The sequence below is a fragment of the Pseudonaja textilis genome, chromosome 1 (genome assembly GCF_049901715.1).
Source record: "Pseudonaja textilis isolate UNSWEBS1 chromosome 1, rPseTex1.2, whole genome shotgun sequence".
In the NCBI taxonomy this organism is placed as follows: domain Eukaryota; kingdom Metazoa; phylum Chordata; class Lepidosauria; order Squamata; family Elapidae; genus Pseudonaja; species Pseudonaja textilis.
In genome coordinates, this window is record NC_141990.1 from 52,497,243 (window position 1) to 52,509,409 (window position 12,167).

Consider the following 12,167-nt stretch of genomic DNA (forward strand, 5'->3'; position numbering starts at 1 on the left):
TATCATGATCATATACTGTATTAAGCATGATCTCAGAGCTTCTAATGTTATATCTCCAGAATTCTATTAAATCCTATGTTCTGGTAGTAGATTTATTAGTTATGTTGCCAAAAGAATATAATCAGTATATCAAGTGTTTAAACCAGGGATGTCAAACTCAAGGCCCGGGGCCCAGATCCAGTCCGCGGGGTATTTAGATCTGGCCTCTGGAACGGCCCTGGAAACAGTGAAGGACCGGCCCACAGTACTTCTGTCAGTAAAAACGGGCTCCCAAGCTCTGTTTTCGGCTCTGGAAAATGCTGTGTGGCCCTCCTGAGCTCTGTTTTCACTGGCAGGGGGTTGCAGGAGGCCGTCACAGCCAAAAGCGGAGCTCGAGAGCCTGTTTTTGTTGACAGAGCACTCGGGCCACTACAGTCATGTCGAGCTGGCCACACCCATCCTGGCCCCCCAAGGTCAAACCAACCCTGATGCGGCCCTCAATGAAATCAAGTTTGACACCCCTGGTTTAGACTTGTGGGAACAGATGCACAAAATCCCTATGAAAATCCCTACTAAACTGAAACTGGCATATATTGTGACTTTAGAGGGTAAATTTAAAACTAGGCAAGAGTAGATTAGATTTCCCAGAAAATAATATAGTTGGATGGTAGCACACACTGAATACATACAATATATATAAAAATTACTCTGTTTCATGTCTTAGTTCTAAACTCAATTTTTAAAAGGGAAATGTAAAACTTTGTTGTGATGTAAGCTGGCATTCACAGAATAGCTTTTTCTCATGCATGAAATCTACATCCTTTCTGTCAATCAGGAGAGTTAATACCTACCAACACTTAAAACCACAGAGATCCTATTAATCCCTCCTCTTTCTAAAAACTTAAGTTTTGTAGTTTTAGTTCCAGTTTTTACCCTTCAATGTTTTCTGCTGACTCCTCAAAATCCCCCCCAAAAAAATTCCATTTCCTTTGTTCTTAAAATTATATTGATATCAATACCAAATGGACTACCATTTGTCTACCCTACAGCAAGATGGGTTGAATCTTTTACCCCACAAGCCCAGCTTTGCACCACTAAACAGCATTACAATTGAGAAGGCAGAATGAAGTAAAGAACCAGTAAGTTAACAAAAATGAAGTAAAAACAAAAGGCTAAATCGATGGTTAAAAAGATTATTAGTAACATTTATAGGCACATAAATGTTTGATTAAAAAATAGACATAAAAGCAAACTAAGGTACTACTTAATTGTATCAAATAAAAGCAGTCAAAATCAGATTGTATGTAAGATACAGATGAATGCTCTGAGTTCCTTGCATTAGCTACTAAATTTAGTACAATCTACTCTCTTCTTTTAGGCCTTTATTTAATGTAACATTAAACTGCTAATGTAACATTAAACTCAAATTGCTATTGAGAATGTCCCTGTTAACAGTATCACCATCTACTCACTTTGAGAGCTGATGCACAAGTCAGCTTTATTCACAGTCACTGTCACCTTTCCCCCAAGTTCTTCAATGATAGATTTAATTTCATCCTTGGTCTTCGACAATTTCCCAAGGACTATTATCTTCATGTTGTTTAATGGCTTATCTGATCAAGTGAAACCACAAAGCATATAAATATATTACACTTTTACTGTATACACTACGCTGATTTTTTAATGTGTCACTTGAAAATCTTAGGTTAAATTCTTGAGCCGGTGTCATTTTTTCCATTGCAGAATACAGTTATGCCCAGATATATATTTTTATTCCATGAATATTACAATGCAATTTAAATACATTTTATGCATAATAGATGGGACTTTATTCATATTTAAGGGTATGGGGTGAGAAAAGATGTTCAATGCTTTCCTTCAAGAGAAAAAGAGTAATTCAGTTATTATGCAATAAGCAAGGGTTGACAATGTCAGAAAAAACCTTCCATTCTGTTCCAACAGAATCCACCATTCATGTGGAAAAGAAATAATTATGAAATAATTTCATGTATGAAGTGTTTGTTTGAAAGTACCATTCTATTAAAATTGTATTTTGAACCAAAAACATGGCTGTTGTAGAAAAGACAGTAAACTTCTTAAGTGTTTAAAAGGTTTTGGAGAATGAGTTTGGAAATTAATAGGTAATATCCAGGGTGTCATTATGTATGCAGAGTGTTCTTATAGGTTTCTTTAATGTTTTAAAATAGTTGTTAATGATAATAGCTTTAAGTATTATTTCTTTTAGCTTTGTTGTATGCTGTACAAAGTCACTTGTTTATGAGATAGGCAGCTCTATAATAAAATAAAGAAAAGCATATTTATCATACTATACAAAAGCGTGCATAGTTTAGTGTAGTATAACAGAGCACAGCATAGTACAGTAAGAATCATAGGGCAATTTGTTCTGAAAGAATAAAGAAAATTAAATTGTAATCTGGTTTATTCATTCTAATGGTAAATAGCATTTTTCAGTAGGTAGACTTTTTTCTTCCCCTGTGGGAATAGTAATATTTTAATGAAAAATTAACATGTCATGCTTTTAAATCAAAACAGTTTCTCACAATGGCCTCCAGTTAATATTACCTGCTGGTGTAGCTGAATTCTCTGTAATAGGATCAGAAACTGCTGAAGGTGGTACAGAATTTGTAGAAGCAGCCTCTGGCGATAATGCTCTATCCCGCTTTTTAAATTTGAATTTCTTTAGGTAAGGGATCTCCCGGAATTTCTGTTGTACAGAAGGTTGAGGAATTTTTTTTTTAAAATAGTAATAAGAAAAAAATTCTCATAAACTAATACAATGAAAATAGGCAAGCACATTCAGGGGTAAAGTTTACTATTTACTATTTACAAACTCTTCATATCAGAGTGGGCAAATCATAAATAGTGATTTACAAATATATAAATAATTTCAAATAAATCACCAGAATCTTCATAACTTAATATTTCAAATAAAACTCTAAAAAAGCAACAATAACCTTGTAATGGCTCACCTTAAACTAAACATCTCTCACAGGAACAAACTAGATTGAGATAACAACAAATCACAATGATTGGACTGAAGGAGACCTCTCTTCATCCTCTTTTCTAAAAAATGCTGCCCTTACATTTAGAGCAGTGGCAGGTAATACTGAATCAACTTAAAAATGATCCTGTAGACTCAAAGTATAAGTGATTTTTTTCTTAAAAAACAGCTGTGAAGCTGGGAAGAACTAATTGGTCCAATTCCTCAGTTCTGCTGTAATTAAAACATTAAACATTTAAGTGGAGTGAGTTGATCCAGACTCTATCCATCCCTTGGTTTCAATATCCTGAAGCTTTATTGTTGTATCAAATGGTTGTCTCTAATAAGTCGTAGTTTTGTTCTTTTCTAATTAGTAATAAAATGTATAAATATTAATTATATTAGGGATGGAGAATATTTGGGCTCCAGCCATTCTGAACTAAAACACTCAGTAGCACCAGCTGCCTCTGTTTTATATAAATGCAAACGAGGTCATACATAACCATCTTAAACTGATTCTGCTTCTCTATTTCAATATTTTGCATGTATCTCTAGTTGGAGATCTCTAAATTGCGGGCAGGCAGCTTTTCACCAGTTAAGGACCACACTTTAAACCCAAATCATGAAACAATCTGGGGAAGTTTTGAGGGCTGCAAAATGATTGCTGGGAATGCTGAAAGCTGTAGTCTAATAAATCTGGAGGTCACTGATTTTGGGAAAGTTGCTGCTTCCATAGGTATTAACAATATGCATCTCAAATTTTTCATTTTAAAACTTGACATGTATCATAGTGATACCAATTGAGTATTAAGTCACAAATTAAATAAGGCCTGTAAACCAATTAAGCACTATTGCATAGTACATTCATAGCACACTGACAATTCTCCAGCAATCTCACTGTATGGCTTTATCCCCCATCAATCCTGTTCAACCAACATCTTCTTGGCTAGAGATCAGAGGCAAAAACATTTTATTTGTTCATAAATTTGAGCAAGGATAGGTTCAGCACATCAGGTTCAGGTTTAGCAAGCTGTGTTTTTTGTCGACAATGGAAAGCAACCTTGCATGATAGATATGGAGAAGCTGCCTTCACTTCCTCGTCTTCCTGTACCTGGACGCAGGAGCAGGAGAAGGAGAGAGAGAGAGAGAGAGAGAGAGAGAGAGAAAGGCAGCCTAATTTCTCCAGATTTATATCCAACTTCCTTATATAAAAAGGAGAAAGGGCTGAGAGGGCGTGAGTGTCTCAGAATGTTGGCAGAAGGACTTCGGCAGAGCGAGAAACGGAAGAAAAGAAAAAGGGCACAAACATCTCATAAACAATGTTAATCAATGTGATAACAGGAAATGGTTTAGCCAACCTCACAGCCTACCTTTGGGATTGTCCATTCTTTCCTGTTGGGCATCTGTGTCTTGGCAACACATTTGGTCCAAGCTGTAATATACCCTGTGCAATAATAGGCATTGTTCTTGAACACAAACTGTCCTTTGCACTCTTCACAGGGAAGCAGAGCTCCAAAAGCCATCCCATCTGCAACACAGTCCAAGATCTGAAGCAATGAAAAAGCAAAAGAAGTAAATGTGTAATGCCCAGTGCCACAGAGGCCTTATTCAGAGTATAGGATGTCAAACAAATTTCAACCAGAGCTCCCCACTAAAATTATAGGAGTCCCTCCTCTTCACCTAACCTCTTCTCACTGACAAGTTGCAGTGGCCAAGAAGCCAACAATAACTTAAGTTCCCAGAAGTGGACTCATCTGTCCCTCATCTTGTTGAGACTTATTTTATCTTCTGACTAGGAAGGACAGCCCTGGAACTGGACAAAGAAACCTGAGAGGCTCATTTGGATGTCTAACAGGAGTTTCTCCCAGCTTGCTTCAAGCAAGATGATGTATAAAACTACAACTATTTTAGAGTTAAAATATACAGAACACAAGTAGCTGACTCATTTTGTGGCTTCTGCATGTTTTGCATTACAAATACTGTACTATAACCTCCAGCCATATAGACATAAAAGAATTCCTGTGAAAGATGCACCCATTTCATGCTGAGGATTCTTAGGAAAAGAACCAAATATAAAACTGCCAGCATATCTATGAAGAGAGACACTTGGAATATGTTGTTCAATTCTAGCTACCTTTGTGTGTGTGTGTGGGGGGATGTTGCTGGAAAATTGCTGCAGTTGTTTTCAAGTGCAGGAAAAAGTAACAAAAAATAAAATTTTGAGGACTGCTGAAATATCAGCCTTGTAAGGAAAGGTTACAACTGTTTTTCTCTTTTCTTAATATTAGATCCTGGAGTCACTCAAATGAAGCCAAATGGTGAGATATTCATGGCAAATAAAACAAAAAGTTCACACATGCATCAGTAACAACAAATCCCGAGGTAGAATGCCACTCACATAGACAACTTTATGAAGGAATTACATCTACTAATGGGAGAATGGCATCAATAGCTTACATAGCTGGATGGCCATCTACTCTTCCCAATACCAAAGGCTGTATGCATTTCAACACTGTTTGTTGAAAAATATGAGGGCAAGGATCCTACACAATTGTTTGCTTGTGTTTCTTTTAGGCATTCCACTAACCAGTGCTAGACAGGGTGGATTTGATTTAAATCAAGTCAATTTAAACCACGATTTAACTCACTATTAAAAGGGTTGATTTAAATCATAATTTTTAAAGAGCAATTGTCATTTCTGTCCCACAGCGACAGAAATGACCCACTGTTGACTCATCAACAGTCCCATTAACTTTAATGGGATGGCTGGTGATATGGCAGTGACACAACAAGGTGAGGGACATGACGGTGTGTGGATGCCCGCTAACAGGCGCTACCATGATGGATCTGAAATCACAGGTGCTCTTTAAACATAAGGAGTCATTCTTGCTTGTAATTAGAATCTTTAATATTATTTGCAAACAAAATGAAGGTCCCCTATTTAGCTTGCAGAGCTTGATTGAATGAGTTTATCAAAAATATAAATATTGCCTCATGCTACATAACCAAGCTCTATTTTGGGCTAAATAAACTAAATTATTATTGTATCTTAAATAGAAAACTATTTTTAGATAAATTTTTACTCCAAAAGCATTTTATTAAAATAAATTTTATTTTAAAAAAATCCAATTTAAATTTTTTAAAAAATCTGTTTTAAAATTTTTTCTTAAGAAACATCAATTTTTATCCGCCCTGGTGCTAGAACAGAATCTGAATTAAGCTGGCCTTTGGATTCTTACAGGAGAAACATCCATTACTCACGGAGAGCAGAACCTGTGATTTAGGTTACAGCAGTCTGTAGTCACATGCTAACAATACCCCTAATCTGTTGATCATCAGAACTATGACAAAATGCAGCATTATTATCAATTGCATCAGGACCTTCATATTCTAAGAACTTAGTAGAAGCATTGAATTGACTGTTTAATAACCCTTTCTGACTCCTTAATGGTATTCTGTTTCTGATATCAGGACTTCCCCCACAATTATTTAAGATACACTTACAGGTAGCCTTTGACTTTCAACACAACTGAAACCAGTCTCTCGGTTATTGAGCAAGACGCTGTGACTGCTTCACTGAACTATTACAATCTTGGCATTCGCAATTGTGGATAAGTAACCGTGTGGGTCATTAAGCAGGCAGCAAAAAAAGCTGTCTACCAAAGGAGGGCTGGCAGCTCCCCTCCACTGGAGAACGAAAATCATGCGCTGGGCTGTAGAAACAAGGCAGGGATCACAAAGATTCCCACTTCACCTCTCCAGCCCAGTGCATCCCCTTCCCTCCAAGTGCATAAGGGAACTTGTGAACTGGGCTGGGGAGATGAAGCAGGAATCCCGAAGGTCCACACTTCAATTCTGTAGCCTGAATAGTGGTTTCTGTCCTCAACCCCTGATGCATGGAGGAGAGGGGAAATCTTTTGGCAGGCAGTTAGCAGTTTGCAATATTGCAGCTAGCTTCCTCTTTGAATTTCTGGGGAAGCCAGCAGAGAATATTGCAAATCACAATCTTGACAACTGTTCCCATGTGCACAGGTTGCCAAGGGTGATTTTACGGTAGCCAGAAATTCTTTAGAGCGTAAAGCACCCTTTCTGAGTTGTCATAACTTTGGACAGTCATTAATGGGGCGTATGTTAAAAACTATACTGACAACAGACTGCCTTTAGATGCCACCCTTGCTTCCTAATTTCATACCCTTTTATGAAAACCATTAAATCCACCCTAGAAAGTTAAATTTCATTAGACGCAGTCCTTACTTACCAATGGTAATCGGGGCTAGGAGCTTAATTGCTAAGTGATGCTGTGACCATGCTGACTGACTTAGGACAGCAGTTCAGGCAGACGTTGTTGCCATTATTAGGTGAATCCTGTTGAGTCACAACATCCCACAATCACATGATTGCCATTTGCAACTCCTGCCAGTTTTTCCACTGACTTTGTTTGTCAGAAGCTGGCAGTGAAGCCTCCAAAAGGCAATCAGGTAACTATGAGGAACAGTGGTGGGATTCATTTTTTTTACTACCAGTTCTGTGGGCATGGCTTAATGGGTGTGCCAGGAGAAGGATACTGTAAAATCTTTAGTCAGAGGTGGTATTTGCTGGTTACAACTCAAAATTTCCTCTACCAGTTCTCCAGAACTGGTCAGAACCTGTTGAATACCACCTCTGATGAAGATGCTGCTATATCTGCAACTACAAGGATCCATTATCAGTCATGCTTATTAGGTGCTGCTGTAACAGTGAATAATCACTGAATGAGTGGTTGTTAAATACTACTTGTGTTAATAGGCCCAAGCCGTATTTCTTGAGTTCTTTTATCTTATTAATGAAATGTATATAAGGCCACCCCATTCCATAATAACTCTGGGCAGCATGCAACTCTAAAAGAAAGGAAAATGAATGGAATATCCAAATCAACAGAAGAGGGTAACAACCTAAGGGGATATAACACAGTCCAAAGAGCCTTGCTACCCAACCTAGGCCAAGGCCTAAGTAGAAAAAAAGTTTTTAAGCATCTTTTGAAGGAGATCAAATTTAGATCCATGTAGATCTTTGAGGCCTGCAGACATTCATCTCACTTCAATTAAATTTGCATGAGCATTAATATTTAGAAATGGCTCAGTGTCTGTGTGTATGTGCACTCAAATAGATAAATAAATACAAAATCCTTTTCTTCTTTTTCTTTCCTCATTTCCATACAAAATGTCAAATAAAATGGAGCTCAACTCACAGCAGCTTCCCCGGAAGGAACTTTTTGCTTGTTGGCTATCAGGAGCTCCTTCAAGTCATTGGTAGAACAGGCTCTCTTCAAGTCATCTTTGATATTCCAAATCAGTTCTGTCTGATCCTGCAAGTAAATAAATGTGCAAAGTATCACATGTGAGATTTCTTTTCAACACCTTGCTACTAATAATAATAAGAGTGGCAGGTTTATAGAGCAGACTCAGTTTATATAATTCAGTACCGTTGCTTGTATTCCTACATGAAATATTATTTGGATGATGGTTCAAGAAACAAGAGATTGCTTTTAGATATTTAGAATAACCAGAAAGTTATGTCAGGCTAGCATGTTCTCACTGAGACTTGACTTGCAGTTAAACCGAGCTACCAAAATATGAGACTGGTTCTAAATGAAAGTTGGTAACATTGTCAGCTTCTTCAGTATTGTTACATTCCACTTACTTCAAGCACCCTTCAGGGTCAAATCATATTCAAAACAGTGAAACTGCAGACGATAGCAGTCTCCATCAAGAAGTCAAATTACTCTTACAGTATTTTGATCTCCTCATCAAAAGATGCTTTAAATGAAACTAATTAGTCATAGCAAAGCAAACCTTTAGCAGCTTTTCCTGTTTTGATAATTTTTCTTTCTCTTTCTTGGGTCTCTTTTTTGAGATCACATTTGCATCCACCTCATCTCCTTTTCTCTTTCTGAAAGGAAATAATACATACAATGTGCTGAGGAGAGTTATTTAAAGTTATTTCCCCAATTTCTTGTAACATATATAAGATTAATTCGGTGTACAATTGAGTGATTGTATACAGTGAGTTTATATAGTGTATATTCACACGCATGCATGCACACAGAGATACCAACCTTTCTTTTAGAAACAGGATGGTGTACTCTTCCTTTCTTCTTGCTTTTCCCAATCCTGAACCAGAACCTACATTATGTTGGCTATCAGCTTATGTTCAATACAAGTATCCATAGCATTTCATTAAGGAAAAGAGATTACATAGAAAAGTTGACTAGTACAAATTCACTGCAGCAACTCTGAACACCAAAAAAAGGAAACAGACCGCCTACATAATATCTTCCAACAATATGGATATCCACACAACTTCTATGGAAAAATGTGTGACCACTCAACACAATCAACACAAGCTATGAAAGGGATAACATTACCATACATCAAAAACATCTCAGAAAAAACAACAGACTATTACAGTCGCAAAGTATCACTTTAGCACAATAAAGCCCTCCAAAATTTCTTAAATAAGCCAAAAGACCCAATAACCCAAGAAGGGAAAACAGGAGTCATTTGCAATGTACAAGATAAGGACTGTAACAGCCACTATGTGGCCCGACATGCAGAAGAGCTGCACAGCACATCCATAAACATCAACTAACATTCAGAGCACACAATGAAAGCTCCTTAATTTTATAGACTCATAGTTTCAACTAGGAAATAGTGAGCATGCTAATAAATCAAGATGAACCCCAAAATGCTAGGGAATTTCTGGAAGCTTGGCATTCAAACAAATCAGCCATCAATAGAGATAAACCATATTCGCCCGCCACTCAAAAGACACAATAAAAACACTAAAGAGATCAGAGCACATCCTCTCCAGCAGCCTACAATCAGACCATCATAATGGGGTATGAGCAAGACTAATTTCTGTTGAATAGAACATCTTGTCAATGTTTATATTTTGGATGTACTTGAATAACAGGTTGATACAAACAATTATATGAGAGATTCCAGTAAAATGAAGAATCTAATTTCATCTATCCATGAAGGTGGCCACCTTGCTAGATAATGGGTTGGAAAACTCCACACACAAGGCAAAAAGGCACCTCAGAGTAAATATCTGAAGTAGAAGGTAGTAGATAATTAGATATACACTCACTATTTGGCAATGTGGATGTCAGCGTTCCAACTAACAATCTAAACCAATAAACTCAGAGACAAACATTTTCTCAAAGTTCTATTTTATTAGAGTTGTCATATTGGCACATCTGGGAAAACTGAATATGAGAGTTCGGGGTTTTCTCTTCTCAATAGAAAGTCAAAGATCCAACCCCTGTACCCACCAGTCCATCACACGGTCCAGTCAAACACTGTCCCAACTGGACATTCCTCGAGCCACTCTTCTCCAGGTGCAGACTAACTTGTCCTTTATTTCAAGAAGAATGTTGTTGAGTCTAACCTTCCACTTCTCTATGAAATGCCCCCCTCCCATTTTCCCAGACAATGTAAAATATGGCTTTCAAGGCTGATACTGGAATAACTTGATGCTCATACCCCCAAAAAGGTATTAGATTACTGTCCTTCAAGAAGCCTCAGCAAATTAAATTACACTGTGGTTGGTAAAACAATGTTCTGTGGTTTAGAAAATTGTGGAATTCAGCTAAGCATTATGTGTCCACAAAATGTCCATTTCTAAGGAGGGATTTTTTTACATGTTTTTTTTCTTCTGTTAGGCAAGATCCCTTCTCTAAAACTGATGGAAACTAGGTCCAGAAAGTGGCATCTATCTTCCAGTGTTTCAACTATTACAGTAGCAAACTTCCCTTTCTGATCAAAAACTATACAGTGATGGTATCTGTACTGAAAGCTTAGGTTTCCAATTTTGCAAAAACTAACAAGATCTAGATTTCAGCTGGGGGTCAGATTTTGAATCTAAAGCAATCAACATTTTAGGAATTATTGAGGTGATAATAACCTGTGGTTATAGACAATAACTTTGAAGGCATTTTCTGAGATCTAAATCCATATTTCTTTTTCTCTGAAATCATTCCTAAGATATATCCATCCTTAGGTGAAATAATCACATATCCTCAGTCAACTTTCACTAAAAATACATAACCATTGGGTATGTTTGTCAGGTAACACAACATTCTGTAGAGCTTTGACTTTTGAGTAGACAATATTCCTTCAGAGTAAGTAGTGGACTCAGACGTCAGAATTATGTGAATCACAATAATAAAGATAATGCTATTACTTATAAATATTTCTGGATTATATTGTGACTTTGAGCTTTCAGAGAAATTTCATGTTTGCCAGAAACAAGAATTGAGGCACTGGAATTACTGTTAAGAACATATTTGAGAATGGTTTTTGCTACTTTAAAATCCTTCCTTGTTTTACTGTTCTCATCAGGAAGAATATATCTCTGCCACTTATGTGGTGTGTTTGTGTATATAAGTTGGTGTGTGTGTTAGTGTTAATATTTTATTTTTATCACAGCGACTCTGAAATAACTCAAGACCACTGCTATTAAATCTCTTGTATGAAAAAAATCAAAATGGGAAATTCAGTAGCATGGGGATTTGGAATTAAATGGGCTTAAGAAAAACATTCACTTAATGATCCTTTCAGAATCTTCTTCATTCTATCTTTTGCTCTGTGACTGCCATTATTTTCACTTTTCAATTCCTTATAAAAATTGGCAAATGATCTCCAGTCTCTTAAGTTTGGGCATGATGCCAGTGCAATGGCTTTGTCGAAAGATGCAAGACTTGAGCATTCACTGAGGACTGTATCGGGAATTTTAAGGAGAAAATTAAGGAATTTGCTTTCTGCTGCAGTCTTAAAAAAAAACAGAGCAATAGAAATAGAAAGCAAAAGATAATGTAGCATGTAGGGGAAAACCCAGAAGGATCTGGTAGATTTGTTAAAAAGATAGTCAAACACAGTAATGGATTATGACTCCTACTTCTCCTGCAGCTATAGAACAAATGGCGTAGGTTTTTGTTTTTGCTTTAAAAGACCTATATAGAGCATTTTATGAAAACACATCCCGAAGTATAGAAAATGGACAACTTGCAATAAGATAAAAATAATTTGAAAGTTATTGTGTCAGAAAACAACATTAATACATTAATAAAAAATGGAACAGATCAGGGGTCACAAATCCCTGGTCCGTGGACCAGCACCAGGGCACCACATGCTAGCAACTGGGCCGT

The 12,167-nt window shown here is 36.9% G+C and overlaps 1 protein-coding gene across 1 annotated transcript in view; it reads right to left on the reverse strand.

Moving 5' to 3' along the window:
* The window catches only part of PARP1 (poly(ADP-ribose) polymerase 1), a 36,697-nt gene that overhangs the window by 16,319 nt on the left and 8,211 nt on the right, over window positions 1–12,167 (reverse strand). The window contains exons 5-9 of the mRNA XM_026695664.2: window positions 8,812–8,908; window positions 8,208–8,324; window positions 4,351–4,527; window positions 2,563–2,704; window positions 1,452–1,592 (exon numbers count right to left, since the gene is read on the reverse strand). Of these exons, the coding sequence (XP_026551449.1) occupies window positions 1,452–1,592; window positions 2,563–2,704; window positions 4,351–4,527; window positions 8,208–8,324; window positions 8,812–8,908 (674 nt within the window). The remainder of the gene's footprint in view (window positions 1–1,451; window positions 1,593–2,562; window positions 2,705–4,350; window positions 4,528–8,207; window positions 8,325–8,811; window positions 8,909–12,167) is intronic.